This window comes from Taudactylus pleione, unplaced genomic scaffold (assembly GCF_031769625.1).
Source record: "Taudactylus pleione unplaced genomic scaffold, aTauple2 ptg000216l, whole genome shotgun sequence".
Taxonomy (NCBI): Eukaryota; Metazoa; Chordata; class Amphibia; order Anura; family Myobatrachidae; genus Taudactylus; species Taudactylus pleione.
In genome coordinates this window covers 1,610,475-1,637,569 of record NW_028284618.1, presented here as the reverse complement: position 1 = coordinate 1,637,569, position 27,095 = coordinate 1,610,475, and the positions used below count along the sequence as shown (strand labels likewise).

General features: G+C 45.6%; 1 protein-coding gene across 1 annotated transcript in view; it reads left to right on the top strand.

Annotated features, from left to right (window-relative positions):
* Positions 1-27,095, top strand: part of MALRD1 (MAM and LDL receptor class A domain containing 1) — a 612,799-nt gene that overhangs the window by 510,598 nt on the left and 75,106 nt on the right. The window contains exon 35 of the mRNA XM_088478591.1: positions 375-441. Within this exon, the coding sequence (XP_088334717.1) occupies positions 375-441 (67 nt within the window). The remainder of the gene's footprint in view (positions 1-374; positions 442-27,095) is intronic.

The following is a 27,095-nucleotide window of genomic DNA, read 5'->3' as shown; positions in this document are numbered from 1 at the left end:
GGGAACCCCTGGGCTAGGGGAAGGGGGGGTTAGGCAACCCCGGGGAGGTTAGGGTTAGGCACCCCCTCGGGAGTGTTAGGTTTAGGCTGCGGGGAAGGGGGGGTTAGGTTTTGGCACTTACAGGGGGGGTTAGGGTTAGGCACTAGGGGGGGAGGTTAGTGTTAGGCACCCCTAAAGGAGGGTTATGGGGTGGAAAAGGTTAGTGATAGTGGGGTACTCACATCTGTCGGGATCCTTACTGTCTGCTTTCCAGCGTCGGTATGACATACGCCGGGCTAACGTCCGGCGGTTTATTATACCGATTCCGTTGGTTTAGTGCTATATACCAGTATAATAATAATATAATATTGCCCTGATCTAGTGTTGTTTTCCAGAATGTCCTGATGGATATTGCACAAATGGGGGGAAGTGTTTCCTTGAAAATGAAGTTCCAGTGTGCAGGTAAATTTCACAAATACACAGTTTGAATTAATTTTAATGAATACAATTTGGAAATACATAACATGATGTAAAGAATATAAACTGGGTTATTGATTTTTGTATATTGATTTTAATGGTAAGATTTAAAGGGACCATTATTTAATGGCTCCTGCACATCGGGTAGCCCTCCCAGCCGCCCAGAAAGGTGGGCAAATCTCCCACAGGCTGGAGCCACCGGACGTGGCTGATGACGCAATTCGCATTGAATCGCATCATTGTGGCTCTGTCCCGCTCTTCACAATGCGGCGTATAGAAGGGAAGGGGCTCCAATGACACGATGCATCACCAAACCCCCCAGACCCATCCTCCTTTGCCACTCCCCGCCCCCCCACAGTGCCGTCCTGGCTGCCGTATCCCAGCTGCCTCTCGAAGGGGGCAGCCAAAAGATTGGCAAGTATGGATATTAGACTGTACTGGGGGCATATTAAATAGGCAGGGGGCGCGTCTGCAGACTCTGTCAGGGTCCCCTCCTCTCTAGCTGGCGGCACAAGCAGACTTTGTCGCTGTCCCCCCCAGCAGCTGACCATGGACCCCGCCAGGCCCCTCCAACTGGTCCGGGCCTGGGTACTTAGTACCTCTCGGCGCCCCTGGAGGACAACCTAGAACAGTAACTTATGATAAAAAGAAAGGTACAAAACTTTCTGTTTGGAGAAAGGTCTATGTGAGATTGCAGCTATAGTATAACAGTTCAATATTTTACAGAATTATAGTGGTAATATTACTTTTGCGGTTGGAAATGACAGTCCAGGTTTTTAAACCTCCACAGATTATACTTTACAAGCTAATTTTAACTCCACAATGTAGTCATTAATCACTCGGCAATGGCCTGTCTAAGATGCTATGTGCGATTTCATGGGCTTGATTCTCTAGGTCCCATGTGGGACCGTTACCGGTTATGGAAGTGAACATATTAACTCTCCAAATAATAAAATTCAAATAGATTACTTAGGAGACGTAAATGTACTCACTGCAAAATAATTCACGGTATTTCCACAATAGCATTCCACTATCAAGACAGATATTACGGTGTATGAAAACTGTATTATGTACATGGCAGTTTTCAATGATTTATTAAATTAATCAGTGTGTGTTTTGACAGTTATGTGAAATACAAAACATCGGCCTGTTGTCTATAGACATGACTGCTGCATAATCTGAGTGTTCCGTGAGCTATTTATAATGTGCTAAAGTCTAGGAACATTATTTACTCACTGAAATTAGAAATGAGAGGTTCTGTCACTTTTAGTCCTAGGTTTATACAACTGTAAATACTGTTCTGGGATCAACCAAGGAAATTACACAGTATATGTACAGTAGACTTTGTAAAACGTATAGTATTTAATAGAAATGAAGCACACTAAGGGGTATATTTACCAAGCAGCAGGTTTTCAAAGTCCCCCAGTTTTAGGCAGTTTCACCTTAAAAACGGAAATAATATTGATTGCAAATGGCAAATTGTATCTGAGCTGTTTATTTGCTGTTTTGCAACATTGATCACTTATTTTTGCAGTAAGGCCATTGCTACTGCTTGTCCAGTGTAATGAGAGGAAGCACCAATTAGCATCTGTAATAGTAGAAGGCGGCTGGATTGACCCATTCCCAGCTATATTAATGCTTCTTGAGTTGTGTTTAGATTCAAAAAAAGAGATTGTGGGCCTGATTTAGAGGTACAGGCAATTCTAACACAGTGTTGATGGTGCAAGCGATGGTGGCGTGTCACATATCACAGGAGCTGTGTTTTGTACAGTAGTCAGTAACATATCTCAAAGACATTCAAGAGGCAAAGACTACAGTTCCTCCTCTTTTCTACTAATGGACTTTGGGCCTGATTTAAGGGGCCTACACACGGTACGATTTGCAAATGATCCAATCTCGTTTGCAATTTCCCTTGAAATTCTGTACAAACAATAATGTGCCTACACATGGAACGTTTGCACAAACGATATAGATGGCTCGTTAACAACAGCAAATCGTTAATGATATATCATTTGCAGCAAACAACCTCACGATGTATCTGTTGGAAATTAAATAATGGGAGGGCTTAACTAGGGGGTATATAAAGTAGGCGCCATTTTAGGTCGGTGCACTTCTGCTCTGTGACTAGTGACTTGGTGTATACCTGCTGAACGCTGTACATTGCTATTGTGCTCTGCTTTGTTTTTGGCTTGCCTTTAACAAAGGGTGTTTATTCTATCCTGTATTCTATCCTGCATTCTGTGGTGATGGATTCCTATCACTATAAACTTCTGCTAGCCTGGCTTTATGAAGCTGAGAGATGAGGGAGCTGAGGAAAGGAAGAGGATGAGGTCCTGCTGGACGAAGGAGTGGCTGATGAGGAGGGAGACTCACTCCCACATGCTGTTGCTGATGGAGATTAGGGAGAACAACCGGGACGATTACCGCAACTACCTGCGCTTGGATGACGCCACCTTCCAGGAGTTGCTGCATCTGGTGACTCCCTATATCTGGAGGCAGAACACTAATATGCGGAAGACCAACCCTGCTGAGGAGAGGCTCATTGCTACCCTGAGGTTCCTGGCTACAGGAAGGTCCATGGAAGACCTAAAGTTTGAGACCCTTATTTCTCCCCAGGCTTTGGGCATCATCATTCCGGACAACTGCAAAGCCATTGTGACTATCCTGAAGTACCAGTACTGTAAGGTGAGTAAAAACACTACACATGTTTTTCTTGTGAAAGAAAATGTTTTTATTTTCTTTTACCAAAATGTAGAAAAAAACAACCAACATGGCTGCATATTTGCAACATGGCAACCTTTATGGCTGCATATTTGAAATGTGGCCACCAACATGGCTGCAGCTTCTTAAAGCGTTAACCAATATGGTTTAAATTGTTAATATAAAACTGCATTATCAACAAGTTTTATCTGTCCCAATAGCTATGCTGCTCTTTGGTATCTGGTGGGTCAGACGCCGGAATGAATAGGCCAAGAAACACATGAACGAAAGTACAGATTGTGGCCCCGGCTTCCAACAATCTGTCAATAGAGTAGCTATGTTGACAGATAAAACTTGTTGATATTTTTAAGAGCAAATATAAAAATTAAAATAAACTTATCAAAAATTCAAAAATAGAGGTGGCTCCTCGTCAACTTACAGCATGGCTCTGTAGAGGGGTAAGTGGGTTGGGGAGTAGGGTAATTGGGTTGGGGAGTAGGATGGGAAGGGATTGGACCCATGAGTGTAGTAGGCTGGTAGGTGGCTGGCCGGTTTGAATGTGATGTGGAGGAACCAAACATCTGAAGTGACTGGACAGTTGGCTGGGGCAAAGGCACATCAGTAAGCCTTGTGGATCTGCTGTTCTGGATCCATTTCACGGAAAGAACTTGCGATATGGATACCCAGATTATCATACATATTGGGTTTTTTTTTTTCTCAGGGCCTCCTACACTTGCTTCATTAGTCCCGATGAAGACTGATAGGTTGGAGCCTTGCACCTGTATCTTCACCTGGTAGGAAGCTGACTAGATTCACCCTCACTTTCAGTGACGGTAGCCAATTTGGGGGGTAGGGCTCAGATCCAGGTCAAGTGTACTAGACTGTTGGATAGGAAAAAAAAAATGCATAAATAACATGTTAGAATATATATTTTTTCTTATTTTATTCTAGTTTCCCTCAGTGGTGGAGGAGTGGCAATCCATTGCTGAGGAATGTGATCAGAGGCTGCAGTGGAGCGATTGATGGAAAACATATCCGCAGTACCCCACCTGCCCACAGCGGAACTTATTATTATAATTACAAGGGGTTTTTTAGTATAGTACTCATGGTGGTGGTGAATGACCAACTATGAGTTTATATTTGTTGATGTAGGGAAAAATGGCAGTGCATCTGATGGTCGGTCCTTTAAAAAAAACCCTCTTCTATTATAAGCTTACCTCCAATCGCCTGAAATTGCCAACTACAGCGGAAACAAAGCATGGGCTAAAATTTGTTTTTGTGGCTTACGAGGTGTTTGCACTACACGAACACTTGATGAAGCCGTACGCGCAAAGGGGCCTGACTAAAGGAAAGCTCATCTGTAATTACAGATGCCTTTGGCATTCTCAGCAACCGTTTCAGAATCTTCCAGGCGGCCATCAATCTATGTGTCGACAAAATTGATTCGGTCATCTTGGCATGCAATATCCTACATAATTTTCTGAGAATCAAAAAAAACAGCCAACAGAGGATATCTGGCACAGCTATGCCAGACGACCCGGACCAGCCAGAGGAGAAAGTCGGTACTTACCACATCCAAAGACGATGATCCGCCCATTTCCTCTGTGTCCTCTTCCGGCTCTCCTGGCACATTCTCAACCATTAGACACTGTGAAGCTTGTGGTTCTTGATCGTGAATGAACCAGAGCAGGTCAAAGTACCATAACGTGCAGTTATATACATCACCAGCCCCTGCTCCTCAAGCTCGCAAGTCCTGTTGTTTTTTTATACTCTTTCAGGTAGACTGTCCACAGATTTTGAATTTTGGCCTTTACCCATTTTGGGACATGCCTCATTGTGGTAGGGCTTGCTGAATGTTACAAGCTCCGTGATGGCTACAGCTTTTTTTTCCTTTAGTTTTATTTTCCATAAACACTCATGCCTTTGGAATAATTCCAGGAATCCAGTCACAAATTATCTTTCTCTCGCACTAGTCATGTCTGTGTAGAAATAAAAACTGATAATATACACCAATTTTTTAAAATGTTTTCATGTTTTTAATGTTTTTACTGTTATTACTGTAATGTTTGCACTGTTTTTAATGTTACTGTTAATGTTTGTAAGGTTTTAATGTTTTAAAAAATTTTATGTTTTTACTGTTTCTATTTCTAAAAATGTTTATCTGTTTTTTGGATGTTTTTTTTAAATACTGTACATTAAAAATCATTTTACAGTGTTTATGATTTACCTTTGCATTTTAACATCAAAATTTGTGGCTGTAAAAAAAAAAAAAAAAAAAACAAACATTGGTAGAAACACTGACGTAACAATGGTGGCCCAGTGGTGTAATACTCACAATGATAATAAAGCAGATTAATAACATTGGTGGTACAGTGGGTTAATAACATTGGTGGTGCAGTGAGTACATTGGTGGTACAGTGGATTAATAACATTGGTGGTGCAGTGGGTACATTGTTAGTACAGTGGATTAATGACATTGGTGGTATAGTGGGTAACATTGATGGTGCAGTGGGTTAATAACATTGGTGGTATAGTGGGTAACATTGGTGGTACAGTGGTTTAATAACATCGGTGGTGTAGTGGAATACATTGGGGTACAGTGGAATACATTGGCGCTATGTATACTCAATAGAATCAACAAGCCAAATCTCCCCAGACGATCCATGCTGCTGCTTTCGCTGTCGTCCTCATCGTCTGGCACAAAATGGAGGAGGGGAGTGGCCAGGATTAGTGACAACAAATCGTCTATCGCATCGTTCATCGTGTATACACACGAAACAATGTATGCCAAATCGTGAAAGATAGGTCGATATATTTCTGCTGCTTCAAGAGATCAGCGACCACGGTCAGTGACAGCGGGAGAGCTCCTCCGCAACGTTATCATCCCCACACATGGCACTTTTTAAACGAATAGTCGTTCCAATCGATCGAAAATGAACAAATCGTGTAAAAATTTGTACCGTGTGGGGGCCTTTAGAGGTGGACGCTATGCCGATGTTTTCCATTTGAGTGATTTTTAGTTACTGTGCATGTGCGAGAGTTCACTTAACCCATACTGCGTGCACGCAAAGCTAACTGTATGATAGCGGCCGCAGTTGCGTAAGGGATTGGCATCACTAGAAAAAGACTACGAATCATGAGCATTTCTGGGAAGTGCCCTGAGGTGAACACAAAAAGAGGCCGTCTTATGGGCATGTTATGGGAGTGACATGGGTGTGTAAGTGCATGAGGCCGTGTTCTCTGTCGCAGCACCGCAGCCACAGAGGCCATTTTTTGAGGGATTTGCGCTGCTCAAAGGGGTTAATGGTGGGAGAGATGGTGCGAAGATGATGGAATGTTCTTAACCACCAGCGGATTCACACTGTGGGCCTGATTCAGAGCCGGACGCTCTGACCAGAGCGCTCGCTCTGAATCAGGGCCCTCCTACCTAAACTTGGAGCGGCCTTTTGGATGCTCGCATAGCTGTGGGTTACCACCCACAGCTTATGCGAGCGTCCATGATGATGGTCGCGATGGTCAAGACCATCGCGACCATCGGGTTTGCGACGAGACCCTGCGGTGCCCTGGAGTGATTTTGGCTCTATCAGAGCCAAATTCACTCCCACTGACATCACTAGTGATGTCAGTGGGGCCGGACCCAGATGGTAGGCGTTCCCATGGGAACGCCTCCGTCTGGCAGCCACGCCCCCGGCATGCCCACCAAAGGGGGCGTGCTGTCAATGGTGCCCTCCGTCGTGCACATGCGCACTAGGGCACCATCGACCCGCTTGCGAGCGGTCAGCGCTCGCGAGCGGGTCTGAATTAGGCCCTGTGCTCATATAGTGGAAGTGGGTGTCTCAGGGTTTACTCAGTCGAGCGCTATTACAGAAGGTGAATGCTGACACTGGCTTTTGCATAATTTCGCAGTTTGGAATCTGTAAGAAATCAGAGCCGCACATAAATAGTGTCCACATCTGAATCAGGTGCTCAGATGTCAGTAATCAGATGTCCTCTTTCACCTTCAATTATTTTGCCCTCTAAGTGTATGTGTTGCAGTTTATGGGCACAAATACCCGTGTAAGCAAGCCGGGGCTGTAACTAGGGTAGTGTGACCTGTGCCATGGCACCGCAGGGCAGGGGGGCGCTGTGTGGGCCTGTCAGTTTTCTGTTAATTATCATCCTCACTTGTAGCTTCTTCTTATTTTATCCCCAGCAACTCCTGGCCTCCCCTATCTCTACCCTGGCCCTTCCCCATGAGGCCATGACCCTTTTTCAGGTGCACTATGGAGCTTATTCAGACCCGGTCGTTAGCTCTACGAGCTCGCAACCGGGTCGATGTTGCTCCAGTGCGCATGCGCACGACGGAGCCGGCCCCGTTGTGCGCATGCGCGAGACTCGGCTAACGACGGGTGATCCGTCGTTAGCGGTCTCATAGCAGATGGGGCGAGCTGTCGATGTTGAGTAACAGCTCGCTCCATTTGCTGGGCGGGCCGGGGGCATGCCCGGCCAAACGGAGACGTTCCTGTCGGAGCGCTTGCCGTTTGGGGGCGGCCCCACTGACGACATCAGTAATGTCAGTGGGGAGCTTCCTGCTCAAACAGAGCAGGAAGCTCCCTCGGGCTTAAGGTTGACGAGACGCTACCTTAGGGTCTCGTCGTAAGCCCCAATGGTCGCGATGGGCTTGACCAACGCGACCATCACCCTTAGCGGTCGTTAGGGCTGTGGGTGTTAACCCACAGCCTAACGACCGACATGGAGACAGCCGTTCAGGATGCAATCGGCCGCCCTGTTTCAGAACGACCGCTTGCATCCTGCGACCTCCTCTGAATGAGGCCCTGTGTCCCTATTTGAAAAATGGGATGTGGGCGCCTATGCTCTTTCTGGCACAGGACACTAAAAAGTCTAGTTACGGCTCTGAAGCAAGCATTCACTAACACAAAAGTGACAGATGTATTTCTGATGCCCCCTTATTCTTATCATCATTTAGGAATAAATAAGAACATTTTTGCAGGATAATAATGTATATTGCTAAAATGTTGACCAATGTTGAAAAAGGCAAGAATAATATGTAATAATATTTATCTATGAATAATAGTTATCATGTACATTAAACTCATATTTGAAATTATTTGCCTATACTTGTTTAGGTGCAGCATCTATGGTATCTCTATTTACAGAACATAGGGCCTGATTCAGAGCCGGACGCTATTTGCGCTCGCTCGTTCTGATAAAAGGGGTGGCTATTCAAATGAACCGTTCGCTCTTTGCGGTCTGTTCACGCCTCTAGGTCTGAACGAGCGAACAAAACTTGCGGTTGTTTTTTGGAAAAAATACGCCCCCTGGCCGCTCGCATCCTACGTCATGTCCGCTATTTATTAGATTAATCGAGTACATCGACCAGCGTATGAACTGCTCGCTATTCTTGTGGTTGGTTTTTCCTACCACAATCTTGCGAGCAGTTGTGACTATAAAATAACCCAGTGACGTGGTCAATGACGCTGCTGTATTAATTATGCACACCCATAAAACGCCCGTTTTGACCTTTAAGCACGCCTGCGTTCGGATCTCCACTCCCCGTTTTCAAGCACCTTCCCCTGTTACCACCCACATACGCCTCTTCCTGTCACTCAAAATAGCAGGCATTCGCTATTTAGCGAACAAACGATTTTCGGCCGCACTGACTGGTTCGCGCATGCGTATTACGATCCGTACGCATGCGCAGTTGTGCAAGCATCCCTCAGTATGAACGAGCGGCCGCTTACGAGCGGCTCTGAATCAGGCCCATATGGCCTGATTCACTGCCGATCGCAACTGCGAATGCATTAGCGATTACGTATGGACTTCAACTGCGATAGTATGCTAATCCACTGCGATCACTATGCCGCTGCAGCTTAACATAAGGACGCCCACTTCACCTTACACACATCCATAATGTTGAGCAACACTGCAAAACCGTCGCTACAATCGAGTACCATCACAGCATCACGCACACTTGCACAAGGTCTGACCTTACTCAGAAATTGGTAACTTCAGCGCACGCTATGACACCTCAAACTGCGTTTGGCGTCGCAGTGGCTAATTTATGCCCGCCCCTGTGGCAGCGTTCAAATGCACTGGCACGCCTGCATTTCCCCGAACCCTCCCCCCGTCACCACCCACAAACGTGACTTCCTGTCAATTACTCTGCGAAGGGTCTGCATAGTCACTGCGATCGTTGTCGCAGTGGCTGGTTCGCGCACGCGAACTGCAATGCATACGCAGAACGCAACAATCGGCCAATTGCGTGCGTATTAGCAGATTCGATCCAAGCTGAATCAGGCCCATAGTCACTCTATGCATGATGCTGTCTTAGTGGACTTTGAAGCATTATAAACTTATAATTTTATAGGATGTATTTGATAAATGATAGCTAGAAGCAGATTGGTTGCTATGGGAAACTTCTCATGTCCTCTTTAGAAGGTTTGATTTATCTCCCTCTTAGTTACAAAAGGTGATACAAATATATTTAATTACATTTTAAACACCCTTTTCTAATACTGTCAGAGCCATCATGAGCCATGGCCAAATCTGTCTTCATCTCTGAAAAAAAGTTTGGTCTGTTGGGGGTGGTTGAACACTCAGAACCCCCCTGCGTGCATCACTAAATAAGTAGTAACAAGTACTAAAGGTGCATACACACAACGATTTTTTGAACGATTATCGTTAACGATATCGTTTATCGTTCAATCTTTGAAAAAATCGTTCACTTTCTAAGTTAAAACGATGAACGATTATCGTTCATGTGCGTTCACGTTTGTAGTTTGTAGATCAGTCAGACTGACCAACTCAACAATTTTCAGTAAGGGAATATGCAAAAATCGTTTGTAGTTCAAAAAAATCGTTCATTACATTTAGTAAATGAACGATTTTAGTAAACGAAAATCATTTACTAAAATCGTTCATTTACAAAATCATTGTGTGTGTATGCAGCTTATCTTTTAAAGTACAGAGAATAATAATAGATGGTAAGGGGGAGTAGGGAAGGGTCTAGTGATGAAATTATCTCTCAGACAGTTCTTAAAGAGATGAAGACTGGGGAGAACTACAATAACTCTATACCTCTCAATAGTCACACCTTTAGCTTTACTGTCTAGATTTGGGGAACCTATGAAGAGGTAGCTTTCCAGAAAAGTGGGTGTGGACTGGTATGAATTACCCGGGCCTGCTGGAGGGGACCTGTGGGGGCCCGTGTCAGCTGACAAGGGGACATTGTCTCCCTTTGCAGCGCTGCTGAGGGGGACAAAAGTTCCCCTGTGTGGCTGGAGGCTTCATTAATGGCCTCCAAATAGCTTAATTTGTTCAATGTTACTGGACTGTTCATCTCTGTATTTTAATGCTGAAAGATATGATGTTTGTTCATGAGTAAATGCAGAGATTAAAAGATTACTAAGCATTGCGCAGCATGTTTTATACTAGACGCTGGCAGAGCTAGCATTGGTTGACAATTTAATTCTACTGTGCTAAATTAGATATATATCTGTACTAGAGGCATTTCTTTCTTTAAAGTCATACCATGCTGACACAAATCAAAATGACTGCAATTAATACAGGAAACTGTCATAAAAGAACCACTTCATTCACATCGGTTTTATGAACCTAGGAAGCAGAATTTCCACTTATATCAGTTAATTATTTCCCTGTTTTGCATATAATATAAGCTATCCTGTGCATTACTTATTACATCCTAAATGGGATCTAATATATCTAATATATGTCAGAATGTGGATTGACTTGCTCTTGGTGAGAATGCCACATTAAGCAGAATTGTAGTGTGAATGCATCCAGCGGTCCCGCGGTGTCGGGGAGTAGTGTTTTATATGTTTTATATTCAGCCGAATACGTTATTATTACCTCATTTTGATTTGTAGTGGACTCATTTCCTGCTTTGTCTAATTCCCCCAGTCTTTCCCTCTGCCTAGTGGGACATGATGTGTTACATGCATAAAGACATTTGTTCAGCATCAAAGTGTCCCGGGACAACTTCGTTCAAATGTTACCATCAATTGTATGATTTAGGTAGATCTGTGTTCACACGATTAACCCTGAGTCAGGCGCAGCTGGCCTGACAGGCGCCACAAAGCTGTTCTCACTCACCTCTCCGCCGCCTGCCCCTCCTAGTACCTTCCTATCTCTAGGTGCTGTTTGAAACCCCCCCAAGTCAGTTTTCCCGCCGGCTGCGTGGAGTGCAGTAGTGACCTTCCTGGCCTCTCAGGCTAATTGCGCCCAAACTCGTCCGACTTTTGAAGGTACGTATTTCTTTTTATTTTCTCACAATTTTGTGTATTTTGCTCATTTTATGAATGAAAATGACAAAGGTTGTGGGTATTTTGCGGAAATATGTAGGCTTGTCCAGGGTGGCCTCTTAGGCACACTGCGCCTCTTAAAATGTACTGTTTTTTGTTTTATTTGCTTTAAGGTTAATAAATGTGGTTTTGTGAATCAGATTTCCATATATTCTCTCTTTGTACATCCTAATGAAGGTCACTGATCACTTTAAGAATGTTAGAATTTAGTTAATTAGGTGCTAATGACGATTTTATAACGGTGCCTGGGAGTCCCAGAGGTGCGCCTGACGCAGGGTTAACACAAAAAATTATTTCTTGATCATTGAAAGAGATATCCGACAAAAGAAAGAGATTAAGAAAACAAACATATAGAGACAGAAGTACATTTTTTTTGCATTTATTTCTGCACTGCCAAAAATGTGAACGAAATGAATACATCCGAACTCAGACTTTATCACATCTTACGCTTATCACTCTCTACAGCTAGAGAAGCGGAACAGGGGAAGGGGAGAGCAAGTGGCTTGTTCATGTAACTGCAACTGAGACTGACCTGGATGCAGGCGCATATACAACTCATACTTGCCTACTTTCCTGGAAGTTGCTGGAGGCTCCTGATTTTTTTTCGGGTAATCCACCGCACCCCGAGGAAGAGTAGGCAGATCTGCTGCATTCCGCATACTTCCTGGTGAGGTGAGCAGGATGGGGTGATATGGGGATTTTTTGGGTCTGTACGGATGGGCGGGGCTAAAATAATTGGATTGCGTCATTTAGCCCCACCCCCTTCTCACAGACCCGCGAATAGTGGCATTTTGCAGTGGCGAGACCTAATATTGTGGAGAGCCTGAGCCACCCCCTGAAGCCGTCAGCATCATCTCCTCTCCTGGCGAGGAGTTAATTAAAGCCGACAAGTATGATTCCCCTGTCAAGAGGCGTATATCTAAAGTGTGCTGGAGGGCTGGTGCAAGGATACGCCATGATGATGATAACATTTAGCACCACTAGCTAGCTGCCTCTAATTGGCTGATTGCAGAATGACTCCTCTAATTCATTAGTGTGGCTGCTCTATTATATGAAGCTGTGGCTGCTCTATTATATGAAGCTGTGGCCTTCTAGTTGCTTAATTGATATTTCTGTTTTAACTTTGTCAGGAAGTTATTTAATGCTGTAGTGGAAGAGACCACTACATGTCCTGGCGCTATTGTGAAATTAGTAATAAAATTCAATATCACCAGCTGCAAGTAGAAGATCTAGGGCCTGATTCAGAGCCGCTCGTAAGCGGCTGCTCGTTCGCACTGAGCGATGTTCGCACAACTGCGCATGCGTACGGATTGTAATACACATGCGCGAACCAGTCAGTGCGGACGAAAATCATTTGTTCGCAAAATAGTGAATGTCTGCTATTTTGAGTGACAGGAGGAGGCATATGTGGGTGGTAACAGGGGAAGGTGCTTGAAAACGGGGAGTGGTGATCAGAATGCAGGCGTGCTTAAAGGTCAAAACGGGCGTTTTATGGGTGTGCATAATTAATATAGCAGCGTCAGCGACCACGTCACTTGTTTTTTTTTAGTCAGAACTACTCGCAAAATAGCGGTTGAAAAAACCAACCACAAGAATAGCGAGCAGTTCATACGCTGTTTGATGTACTCGATTAATCTAATAAATAGCGGACATGACGTATGATGCGAGCGGCCAGGGGGCGTATTTTTCAAAATTTCGACCGCAAGTTTTGCTCGCTCGTTCAGACTTAGAGGCGTGAACAGACCGCAAAGTGCGAACGGTTCATTTGAATAGCCACCCCTTTTTTTTAAATGAACGACCGCAAATAGCAAGCGGCTCTGAATCAGGCCCCTAGTTAGGACCTGAAAGTGTACAAAAAAAAACTAAAAGAAACATTGGATACTGCGCATAGTGATATGAAATAATCACAATCAAATATAATAGTGTTTGCTTTCTATTAAAATACCGGAGGCTTGTATATAATAAACCAAATAATTTTATTCACACAAATGCCTAAACACTGTAAAATCAATGAATAATTCAGTTGATAAATTACATAAAATCTAAAAAATAACAATATTGACACTAGTGTGCAAAAATTGGCCATAGTAATTGAAGAATGAATGGAAATTTTTTTTATAAAAAACATGTATACAGAGATGTTAAATCCCCACTCCTGTGTGGAGATAATCAATGTTCCCAGTTCTTTGAATGTGAATGGTAACAAAAAGAAACTTAATAGCTCATAATTGTCAGCAAGTGACCAGATTGTTGGAATAATGAGTAGTCTCAAGAAACAAGCCTGAAGCATGCACTCACAGCAGTAAATGATATACTGGTGTCCCAGTTATATCTGCATGAATCCCGCAGTTTGGAGTAAAAGTATTATTACCTCAGTCCGAATGGTCAGGTGTGTGGCCACCTTAGAATATCCCCAGCGCACTGATAGATGCGATCTTATGGAGTGGCCAGACCTGTAAGTCCTTCTCCGTACCGAGCAATAAATCTCTGTTGGTGAGCAGCAGTGAAGGCTGTGTGCGGGGATAAACAGCCGCCGCTGTCTGTGTTCCTCTGGACCAGATGACAGCGTCTGCACAAAGACGGGTATCCGGCCACAGCAGAGGGAAAGCGGTGGATGCGGCAATGATGTCCGCTGATGCGGCGGCTCTCAGCCCTTAATGAACGGACTCCTAGATGTTCAATTCGGCTTTGATTTGGCTTGTTAGGCTTGTCTGAAGCAACAAACGTGGTTGAAGGGTTAAAGGTCAACGCGTGTCGTCCCGTAGAATACCGGGACTTTCTTAAGACTGGAGACTCAAGTCCATAGTGTCTCCTTATATTCCTCCAAGAACACCTTCATTGGCTGATTGATTATCACACCTGATTGTAATTCTTCATGTGTTGTCACTCTAATTAAAGTACTTATATCTCCGACACAGGCCTTGTGCACACTACTCTCCAATAAAAAGCTATTTGTTAATTATACACAAAGTTACCCTTATTACTGGTTTGCAATGAAAGAAACTAATATGTGATCATAAATTATTATATAAAAATGATTAACTAAATATTAATATTCTAAACAAAATAATAAACAAACAATAATCTTAAAATACATTAAAGTCATCCATAGTTTTATTATTTTCACCATACTTAACTTAAACTTAACCAATCTAAAATAACGACACTGACAACTGAATAGATTTGCAAAAAAGAGGTTGCAGCCAAATTTATTTAATCGGATTGTAATTGATCTGTAAATATTCGAGCATGGTGGCGAAAAAGCAGTGCTAACTCTGCTACAGCCCATATGAAGAATGTATTACTAAGATGGGGGTGGAGATTCCACCCCCAAGTGTGAGCTATCTCGAGTAGTACCATCCCCACTTAATCTAGCAAAGTGCTGTTCCCTCCATAAGATGGAGACCTGGTCCTCCCCTAAGGCAGCCACCGACTCTCCTCTCTCAAAAGGGGGATGCTAGCTGAGTTCAGCTGCACTAAATTGAGCCGCCGAGGAGCACTGCTTTCCGCCAAATACGGGGTCCACTGACGACGTACCTCCACCAGCTAACTAGGACCACTAACTGCCTCCAATACAAGACAAAAGAGCTGAGACAAATAAGACCAAACCTTCCCCTGCCAAATGCACTCCATCAGATCTATAGAAGTCAATCTCTTCATAGCGGAGAAGGGGGTGTTTGATAACACACCCGCCCAGACTCGCTACGGAACGAGACACCGCAGCATTCAGTTTTCTCCTCACTCTATCTAAAGCTGCACCACCTTGGTCCCCTCTCCAGAATCTAAGGGGAATTACTTCTGACCAAACTAACTGAACCTGTGGCCAATGCTCAGCAATTATTTGGAAGTCTCTCTTCATAGCAATGATGAGCTCCACACCATTACACGTACCCAAATCATTGCCTCCCAGATGGATGACCAGCAGTCTGGGGAACCCCATTTTTTTTCTGAATCCCAGAGAAGGGTCAAAAGGCCATTCCATCTGAATCCCTGCACCCCAATCCAGTGGACATTAAAGGGGGTCTCTCGAGCAAGGGGGTGTATGCCAGCTCAATACACATACAAATGTCCCACAATCCACACCCTATCAAGTACCCTACCACGATCTGTAAGGAAAAAGTTTTTAAAGGAACATTAGGGCTTATACACCATAACATTTTAACCAGGGAGGGAAAACTGAGTTGTTTGAGTGACCCAGATGGAGATGAACAACACCAAAACCTCATTGAGGGCAAAAGGTGAAAAGAACTCCAATCCCTCCTAGTGGTGGGAAGAGGGCAGTAATGCAGGGCTGTGCAGACCCTGGGGTCCTACCAAGGCTGTTGTTAGGAGGGGGGCGGGGCCAGGGATGGGAATCAGAGACCCCACTCTCCCTGCTCCCTGATCAATTGCTGCCATTAATGCAGGGTCATGAAGTCCCTGCACACCTAAGATGGCCGCCGCTGGTTGAGGGGCGGGGCCTACGACGGGAGCCGCGGGGATTGCGACTATGCTCCCGCTGCATGCCCCTGGTGATCAGGAGGTGCTGGGGGAAAGGCCCGCACCGCGGGCCAACCATGCCTGGAGGCCCGACGGTGAGGGAGCCGGAGTGCCAGGAGCCGAGCTGAATGCGGCATAAGCCGGCGTCCTGGTGGCCACACGTGCGGGCGCAGTGAAAACCTTGAATTCTGAAGGGGAGCCAGTGGAGAGTTTGTAGGAGAGGGGAGGCAGATTCAGAGCGTTTGGAGCGGAAGATGAGCCGAGCAGCAGCATTGAGGACAGCCTGGAGAAGGGAGAGAAAGGAGGCCAGATAGGAGGAGGTTACAGTAGTCCAATCTGGAGATGACTAATGAGCAGGGGCGCCGAGAGGGGGGGGGAGCAGATACAGATTACCGGGGCCCAGGCTTCCTGAGGGGCCTGGCGGGGGCCCGGGTCCGGCGCCACTTCCCCTCCCTCACAGCAGCCCAGCACACAGCGTGTGCTGAGCTGCAGTGGAGACTGCTTGTGGCTGCTGAGCAGCAGCCACAGCAGTCTCCTGTGCCTGTGGGGGGGGAGCGATCACACGATTAGGCCACACACGATTAGATCACACCCCCTATTACCCCGGCCCGCCACGGCTCTCAGCGGGCCTGCCAATGAGTATATGAGGGTTTTAGTGGCATCCTGGGTGAGAAAGGGTCTAATCTTGGAAATATTTTTAAGATGAAAACGACAGGACTGCGAGAGATCTGGATATGTGGTTTGAAGGAGTCCAGGATAACTCCAAGACAGCGCACTTTGGGGCTAGAGGAGATAGTTGTGCCATCAGTTGATAAAGAAATGGTGGGAGGTGCCGTTATGTTGGGGGGTGGGGAAATGATCAGCTCAGTCTAAAGGTGCCCACACACATAGCGACATTTTACACGATTTGGCCGATTTTGCCGAATCGTGCCGACGAATCGGGTAAAAAAAGTACAAATCGTGAGTTTATACTCACGAGCACGATGCCGATGCGCGTCCCCGCTCGTCGTACATCGCATCTTCTGATCTGCCGTGCTGCAGGGCAGATTAGCCAATCTGGGATACAATGCATTGGCTGCAAGATAGATCTTTAGTCAGATTGGACATTTTTAACTCCAAATCGTGATCACGTCGGCAAGGGAGCTCCCGTGAAAGTTCATGAGGAAATTGGCCATAAAATCGTATCGTGAGCACATCGGTATATGTGTGGGCACCTTTAGACATATTAAGTATAAGAAATTGCTGGGACATCCAGGAAGAAATAGCAGTGAGACAGTTGGAGATACAAGTGAGTAGAGAGTAGGGGAGGTCGGGGGAGAAGAGGTACAGTAGATCTGAGTATCACCAGCATAGAGATGATATTGGAGGTCGTATAGAGTGAGAATAGGAAAGGTCCATTACTATATTGTGTACAAATAAGTTAAGGTGACTTAAGCATGACAGCAAACACTGTCATGTTGCATTTCTGTTCTTTCTGTAGTAACAGCACTTGTTACTCCTGGCATGCATCTGGCACATAGGGCATTGATATACAGTGGGGCGCATGTGTGTGACTGAACATATGCACGTAAGTGAGTCGTTTCCTAATTACATTCCAGTGCAAATGCGTCCTACTCTATACGACCCCATTACTTTCAAACCATCCTCTCCTAAATGTCAGAACTGTAATAGGGCAGAAATCCATTCATGGCTTCTACGCTGCCAGCCTGCGCAAGTTATTTTTTTAGGAGGATTACTTGAAGCCCTATTTATTAATTTCATTATATACAAGGGAGGCCAATCCCGGGCCGGTTTTTCAATCCTGGGATTGGCTTTGTTTTGATAGAAAAAAAAATGCCCCCTGCCCATCCCCCACTGTGATTTACCAGGCAGTGGGCAGCTGGCTGCTGACGGTGGGCGGCACAATGTGTGCCTTGTAGAAGGGTGGGTGGGAGAGCAGGAGATTCAGCCGGCACAGGGGGGGGCTGCACAGCGTGACGTGAGGACAGAGGTCACGTTGCGTAGCCCTGCGTCCACCAAAACACCCTCCCAGTGCACTGCACACAGCCAGGGGAGCGGGGACTAAGAAGGAAGCTGGGCTCACTCACTAATCACCGCTAGGGAGGCCAATTCCGAATCCCGGCCTATTATATACTGAGGTGCATTTCACACACATAATAGCATATTTATTTAATGTGAGCTTATGTACCAATATCTCTAGCAAGTAGCAATTGGTATCATTTGCTATTCTTAAAGTGACTTGGGGGAAGGGGCGTATTAAGTAGGGGTGTGCACCGGCCACTTTTCGTGTTTTGGTTTTGGATCTGGATCTTTCTTCGTGTTTTGGATCTGGATTGGTTTTGCCAAAACCACCCTTCCGTGTTTTGGGTTCTGGGTTTTGTGTTTTGGATCTGTATTTTTTTGAAAAAAAGCATAAAAACAGCTAAAATCACAGAATTTGTAGGTTTATCTGCTCCTATGCTATTATTAACCTCAATAACCTTAATTTCCACTCATTTCCAGCCTATTCTGAACACCTCACAATAGTGTTTTTATGTCCAAAAGGTTGCACCGAGGTAGCTGGATGACTATGCTAAGCGACACGAGTGGGCGGCACAAACACGTGACCCATCTAGGCGTGAAACTGCAGTGGCAGACAGGATGGCAGTTTGAAAAACTAGGCCCCAAACTGTACATAATGCAAAGAAAAAAAAGAGGTGCAAGATGGAATTGTCCTTGGGCCCTCCCACCCACCCTTATGTTGTATAAACAGGACATGCACACTTTAACAAACCAATCATTTCAGCGCCAGGGTCTGCCACACAACTGTGGCTGAAATGATTGGTTCGTTTGGGCCCCCACAAAACAAGCTGGCAATTAATCTGTCCCTGCACAAACTGGCTCTACGGAGGCAAGATGTCATCCTCATCCTCCTCATCCACCGATTCCTCACCCTCTTCAGTGTTGTGTACATCCTCATCCTCACAGAGTATTAATTCGTCCCCGCTGGAATCCACAACCACAGGTCCCTCTGTACGTTCTGGAGGCTGGTCTCCCTGGAAGAGTTGATAATTCATTTTATGAACATCATCTTCTCCACATTTTGTGGAAGCAACCTCCTACGCCTTTCGCTGACAAGGTTCCCGGCTGCACTAAACACTCTTTCGGAGTACACACTGGAGGGGGGGCAACTCAGGTAAAATAGAGCCAGTTTGTACAGGGACCTCCAAATTGCTTCTTTTTCCTGCCAGTACAGGTACGGACTGTCTGACATGCCTACTTGGATGCTGTCACCGATGTAATCCTTTAACAGACAGACGCACGCTTGTCGCTGCTGCTTTGAGGATGCAAGTGCGGCTACAGCCCACACAATTCACAAAGACAGAAAAAAAAAGAAGAATATTTTTATTGTTTGTGGAGCGCACTTTAAGGGTTACACCACCCTTTAACAGACAGACGCACGCTTGTCGCTGCTGCTTTGAGGATGCAAGTGCGGCTACAGCCCACACAATTCACAAAGACAGAAAAAAAAATAATATTTTTATTGTTTGTGTAGCACACTTTGAGGGTGTCACCACCCTTTAACAGACAGACGCACGCTTGTCGCTGCTGCTTTGAGGATGCAAGTGCGGCTACAGCCCACACAATTCACAAAGACAGAAAAAAGAAGAAGAATATTTTTATTGTTTGTGTAGCACACTTTGAGGGTGTCACCACCCTTTAACAGACAGACGCACGCTTGTCACTGCTGCTTTGAGGACAGTATCATATGCAGTGACAGTAGACTTGTCAGAAATTGTTGGCACGTCCTTCAATCCGGACCAGATGTCCAAACCAGCCCTTGAATTATGACACAGGCGCACGCTTGGCGCTGCTACTATGTTGATGCACGTGCGGCTACATCGCACACAAGTCACAAACACATTAAAAAAATAGTTTTTTATTTTTTGGAGCACTTTGAGGGTTACACCACCCTTTAACAGACAGACACACGCTTGTCGCTGCTGCTTTGAGGATGCAAGTGCGGCTACAGCCCACACAATTCACAAAGACAGAAAAAAGAAGAATATTTTTATTGTTTGTGTAGCACACTTTGAGGGTGTCACCACCCTTTAACAGACAGACGCACGCTTGTCGCTGCTGCTTTGAGGATGCAAGTGCGGCTACATCGCACACAAGTCACAAACACATTAAAAAAATAGTTTTTTATTTTTTGGAGCACTTTGAGAGTTACACCACCCTTTAACAGACAGACGCACGCTTGTCGCTGCTGCTTTGAGGATGCAAGTGCGGCTACAGCCCACACAATTCACAAAGACAGAAAAAAAAAGAACAATATTTTTATTGTTTGTGTAGCACACTTTGAGGGTGTCACCACCCTTTAACAGACAGACGCACGCTTGTCGCTGCTGCTTTAAGGATGCAGGTGCGGCTACAGCCCACACATTTCACAAAGACAGAAAAAAAAGAACAATATTTTTATTGTTTGTGTAGCACACTTTGAGGGTGTCACCACCCTTTAACAGACAGACGCACGCTTGTCGCTGCTGCTTTAAGGATGCAGGTGCGGCTACAGCCCACACATTTCACAAAGACAGAAAAAAAAGAACAATATTTTTATTGTTTGTGTAGCACACTTTGAGGGTGTCACCACCCTTTAACAGACAGACGCACGCTTGTCGCTGCTGCTTTAAGGATGCAGGTGCGGCTAGAGCCCACACATTTCTCAAAGACAGAAAAAAAAAGAACAATATTTTTATTGTTTGTGTAGCACACTTTGAGGGTGTCACCACCCTTTAACAGACAGACGCACGCTTGTCGCTGCTGCTTTAAGGATGCAGGTGCGGCTACAGCCCACACATTTCACAAAGACCGAAAAAAAAAGAACAATATTTTTATTGTTTGTGTAGCACACTTTGAGGGTGTCACCACCCTTTAACAGACAGACGCACGCTTGTCGCTGCTGCTTTGAGGATGCAGGTGGAATCTAGACGGGATTTGGAACCGGGGACACACTACCTCCATCAATTGTCTAAATCCCACTGCACTAATGGCGGATACCGGACGCACGTCTAACACCAACATAGCAGTCAAGGCCTCAGTTATACGTTTTGCTTCAGGATGACTGCTGTCGTACTTCATCCTCATCGCTAGGGACTGTTGGAGGGTCAATTGTTTAGTAAAAGTAGTGATGTTCCTACTTCCTCTCTGGGATGATGAACAACTCCCAGCAGCAGCAACAGCACTAGGAGGAAGTGGTTCTTGATCTTTCCCTATTTTATTTTTATCGGAGAAAGTTTGGTCCTCCATTTATGTTATATTGATATATACGTGCGGCTAAAGCGCACACAAACACAGAAAATATTTTTTTATTTTTGCTGGAGAGTAGTGCACTTTGTGGGTTACACCACCCTTTAAGAAATGAGCCAGCTGGCTCTTTACTTATGGGACACAGGCGCACGCTTGGCGCTGCTCCTTTGTTGATGCACGTGCAGCCACAGTGTACACAATTCACAAACACAGAAAATATATATTTTTTTTGGTTTGGACTGGAGTGTACTTTGGGGGTTACAGCACCCTTTAACGGTCAAGCCATCCGGCCCTTTACTTATGACACAGGCGCACGCTTGGCACTACTTTGTTGATGCACGTGCGGCTACTGCGCACACAATTCACAAACACAGAAAATTATTTTTTTTTTGGTTTGGACTGGAGTGTACTTTGGGGGTTACAGCACCCTTTAACGATCAAGCCAGCCGGCCCTTTACTTATGACACAGGCGCACGCTTGGCACTACTTTGTTGATGCACGTGCGGCTACTGCGCACACAATTCACAAACACAGAAAATATATATTTTTTTGGTTTGCACTGGAGTGTACTTTGGGGGTTACAGCACCCTTTAACGGTCAAGCCAGCCGGCCCTTTACTTATGACACAGGCGCACGCTTGGCACTACTTTGTTGATGCACGTGCGGCTACTGCGCACACAATTCACAAACACAGAAAATATTTTTTTTTTTGGTTTGGACTGGAGTGTACTTTGGGGGTTACAGCACCCTTTAACGGTCAAGCCAGCCGGCCCTTTACTTATGACACAGGCGCACGCTTGGCACTACTTTGTTGATGCACGTGCGGCTACTGCGCACACAATTCACAAACACAGAAAATAATTTTTTTCTTGGTTTGGACTGGAGTGTACTTTGGGGGTTACAGCACCCTTTAACGGTCAAGCCAGCTGGCCCTTTACTTATGACACAGGCGCACGCTTGGCACTACTTTGTTGATGCACGTGCGGCTACTGCGCACACAATTCACAAACACAGAAAATTATTTTTTTTTTGGTTTGGACTGGAGTGTACTTTGGGGGTTACAGCACCCTTTAACGGTCAAGCCAGCCGGCCCTTTACTTATGACACAGGCGCACGCTTGGCACTACTTTGTTGATGCACGTGCGGCTACTGCGCACACAATTCACAAACACAGAAAATAATTTTTTTTTTGGTTTGGACTGGAGTGTACTTTGGGGGTTACAGCACCCTTTAACGGTCAAGCCAGCCGGCCCTTTACTTATGACACAGGCGCACGCTTGGCACTACTTTGTTGATGCACGTGCGGCTACTGCGCACACAATTCACAAACACAGAAAATAATTTTTTTTTTGGTTTGGACTGGAGTGTACTTTGGGGGTTACAGCACCCTTTAACGGTCAAGCCAGCTGGCCCTTTACTTATGACACAGGCGCACGCTTGGCACTACTTTGTTGATGCACGTGCGGCTACTGCGCACACAATTCACAAACACAGAAAATTATTTTTTTTTTGGTTTGGACTGGAGTGTACTTTGGGGGTTACAGCACCCTTTAACGGTCAAGCCAGCCGGCCCTTTACTTATGACACAGGCGCACGCTTGGCACTACTTTGTTGATGCACGTGCGGCTACTGCGCACACAATTCACAAACACACAAATAATATTATTTTTTTAGCACTTGAGGGGAGCACCCCTGATGGACAGAGCACCCCCTGGACAACACTACAACACCCCTTTAGGACTGGGACACTGCACAGGACTTTGGAGTGGACACAGCCCCTATGGAGAACTGACTGCACAACACAGTCCAGCCAGCCCGTATGGACTCTGAAGTAGTGGACACAGCCCCTATTAACAACAGCAGCACAGCACAACACAGCCAGCCCCTATGGACTTTGAAGTAGTGGACAACAGCAGCACAGCGCAGCACAACACTACTCTGCACTACAGTACACAGCCCAGCCAGCCCTAACTCCCACCCTCCCTCTTCACTGTCCACAGCCGAGTGAGAAAATGGCGCCGACGCGGATACCTTATATAGGTTCCAAAACCCGCGAGACTCGGAAGGCGGGATGATGACGTTTTGCCTCGATTTCAGATCCGAGTCAGGCGGGAAAAGTCGAGCCTGACTCGGATCGGCCTCGGATCGGGGGGGCTCGGGGGGGTTCGGATTTCAGAAATCCGAACCCGCTCACCCCTAGTATTAAGCAGTGTAAAGTGGAGAAGTTACCCATAGCAAACAATCAGCATCAAAGTAGCATTTATCAAGTTGGTATGGACAACATCTCCACTTGTCCGCTACTCTGTACACTGTTTAATACATCTCCCCCAGTGTTAGTTTATTTAGGCTGTAAATAAATGCTGGATTCTGGAGCACACCATTGGACAACAGTGCTGGACATTTGGACTACTATGCTGGTTAATGAAGTCTGATATGTTGGACATTGGGGCCACAGTGCTGGATATTAGCTGCTAGTGGAGAAAGCTTGGAGGTTTCCCTGGTGGGGAGCGGGTGCTGAACTCTCAGTGTACAGTATGGGAGCAGGAGGAAAGGGCGCGGATAAGATAACTGTTGGATCCAGCTATTGCAGGACATATCTTACAGTGCATAGGTAGAAGTGAGTGATACTAATGTGTAAGGTACCGTAGTGGCAGTTTGATCTGACATGTGCCATACTTGCCTTCTCCCCCGCAGCTGGGGCCATGATGACGCAGTCTGCAGCCCCCCAGCCTCAACCTATTTCTCCGACCTATGCACTTTTTAAAATGTATCCACCCCACGACAAATCTAATGCTTTTTTCTATGGTAGCTCCTTGGTTAAAGTTCATGGGCTGGGAACTTTATTATGCTTATAATTAGCATGTACAGGAACACATTGGTCTTGAATGAAGCGATGTTCAGTGGTTAGAGAGCATTGCTAACATTGAAGATGTTTATATTTTGTGGGTTAAAAATGCAGCCAATTCATCAGAAAGTAAAAAAAAAAAGCATGAGGCAATTTGTGCCTCATGCCTCAGTGATATCATTGCTTGATATTAAATGATAAGCAGAAGTCCCATGACTGGTCATGCAGCCTACAAATGGCTGTCTCCATTGAATAGGTGATGGGTGTACATGAATACACTGAAATACTGGGGATGAGCAGGTTCGGTTCCCTGAGAACTGAACCCACCCGAGCTTTGGGGATCCGAGTCGGCTCAGGTTTTCCCGCTTGACTCGGATCTGAAAACGAGGCAAAACGTCATCATCCCGCTGTGGGATTCTTGTGGATTTTGGATTCTATGAAGGTCCCGCGATCGCCGCCATTTTTCATTCCAGCTATGGAGAGTGAAAAGGTAGGGAGCTGGGACCTGAGCTGTGCTGTTGCTGTGCATAGGGGCTGGCTACAGTTGTCACTCAGGGGCTGGCTGCTTAATGTCCATATGGGGCTGGTTGTTGTTCTGTCTATAAGGGCTGGCTGGCTGTTGTCTATAGAGGGGCTGGCTGGCTGTTGTCCTGTCCATAGGGGCTGGCTGTTGTCCTGTCCATAGGGGCTGGCTGTTGTCCTATCCATAGGGGCTGACTGGCTGGCTGGCTGGCTGTAGTCCATAGGGGCTGGCTGTTCTGCTGTGTTGTCCAGGGGGTGCTCTGTCCTTCAGGGTGCTCTCCACCCACCCCCAGTGTGAAAAAATAAAATGTCATCAGCGTAGGTGCACACGGGTGCTGTGCTGCTGTCTGCCAAGGGGCTGCTGCCCAAAAAAACAAAACAAAATTTCTCTGTGCGTGTTAGCCACACCTGTTATCAGCGTAGGTGCACAGGGGTGCTGTGCTGCTGTCTGTCAAGGGGCTGCTGCCCAAAAAAAAAAAAAAAATTTTGTATGCACATGTTAGCCACACCTGTCATCAGCGTAGATGTGCAGGGGTGCTGTGCTGCTGTCTGTCAAGGGGCTGCTACTCAAAAAAACAAACATTTTTTTATGTGTGCGTGTTAACCACACCTGTCATCAGCATAGGTGCGCAGGGGTGCTGTACTGATGTCTGTCAAGGGGCTGCTGACTCTTTCAGGGGTTCACCCCCAGTGTGCGTGTTAGCATGCCACACCACCAGTGAAACAATAAAAAACAAGTTTTTGTGTATGCATGTTAGCCACAGTTGTCATCAGCGTAGGTGTACCGGGGTGCTGTGCTGCTGTCTGTCAAGGGGCTGCTGTCTCTTTCAGGGGTTCACCCCAAGTGTGAAAAAAAAATAAAAAATTTTTTTCTTTGCGTGTTAGCCACACGTGTCATCAGCATAGGTGCGCAGGGGTGCTGTGCTGCTGTATGTGAAGGGGCTGCTGCCTCTTTCAGGGGTTCACACCCAGTGTGAAAAAAACAAAAAAATTGGTATGTGCGTGTTAGCCTGACACACCACCAGTGAAAAAATAAAAACAATTTTTTGGTTGTGTGCGTTAGCCACAATTGAGCCGCACTATAATTGCTTGGAGACACTGCTGTAAGACCGCAGTGAGTATGGAGGTCAGTCACATGACCGGAGAGCAGGATCCACATACCAGTCTTGTAGCAGTCACGATGTCGATGCAAGGCCGTCAACGTAATCTATGAAGGCCGATGTACCAGGGCTTAAGTCACGCCAAAAAGTCAGGCTAAAAAAATCAACTTTTACCCTTTTAAAGCAAAAAAAATATAAAGCTGTCAGCTTTAGAGAAACAAAAAATTGTCAATATGCCATTCACTACACAAAGTGGCAAGGAATGGATAAGGCCTTGGCATAGTTTATTTATTTATGACTGGTGGTTCTAGTTGTGATGATTTAAGCCCTTCTGCTTGTAGAAGAGGTACAAAAAATATTCAAATTGTCTCTGAAAAGTCACAGATCCCCGAGGAGAGTCCAAGTGTGTCCGTGGTTGCCATGTGTGAGCCTCACCTTTCTAATACTGTACTTGAAGAGGATCCTACTTCCACCATTTGTGTGCCCTCTGCAACTGTGGGGATGAGCAGCACAAGTCAGCATGCTGACGTAGAAATCGAGGATGCTTCTGTGGAATTGTACAAGGAGGATGAGGAGGATATTTATGTAGTTGGCGATAACAACAACAAGGATGATGAGGATGTTGCTGTGGAGGATGTTTGTGCAAAAACTGTAAATCCTGCAACAGTTGTTGCCCATGGTGGGAAAAATTCCATTGTTGGCATGCCTGGGAAAAGGACCAAAAAATCCACTTCTCAGGTGTGGATTTATTTCCACCCAAATCCGGACAACCTTTGCCAAGCCATTTGTAACCATTGCCAAGTAACAGTGAGTAGAGGTAAGGACCTTAACTATCTTGGAACTTCCTCCCTGTTATGTCACTTGCATCGCATTCATCAAATAGGAAAGGGTATTTCAAATTCTGGAACTTTTGGGACAAAAAAAACTAACAATCAGTCCAGTGTTACCTAACTGCTCCCTTCTCTCTGGATCCAAGTGCCTGCAATCTCCACCACCAACACCTGCATCATCATCAAAATCCTAATTCATGTTCGGAAGTAGTCCTGCATCCAATTTCATAAGCATGACTGACTCCTCTCCTATCCGTGATCCTTCAGAAGGATCCTTGAGTGCTACGCCTGTTGCTGCTGCTGGGGCTGGATCTTCATCCCAGAAAGGGACCAAGAAGACTACTACTAGTAGTAATTTAAAAAAAAAAAATTAACTATTAAACAGTCCTTTGATAGAGGAAGTAAGTATAACAGCTGTCACCCAGTGGATCACTGACGCCATGACGGTTGTGCTAGTATTAGATGCTGAAATAATAAAAAATGAGGATGATAGTGTGGATGAAATGCAAAAGGAGGATGAGTTGGAAATTTGTGTCCTATCTAACGGTAATGA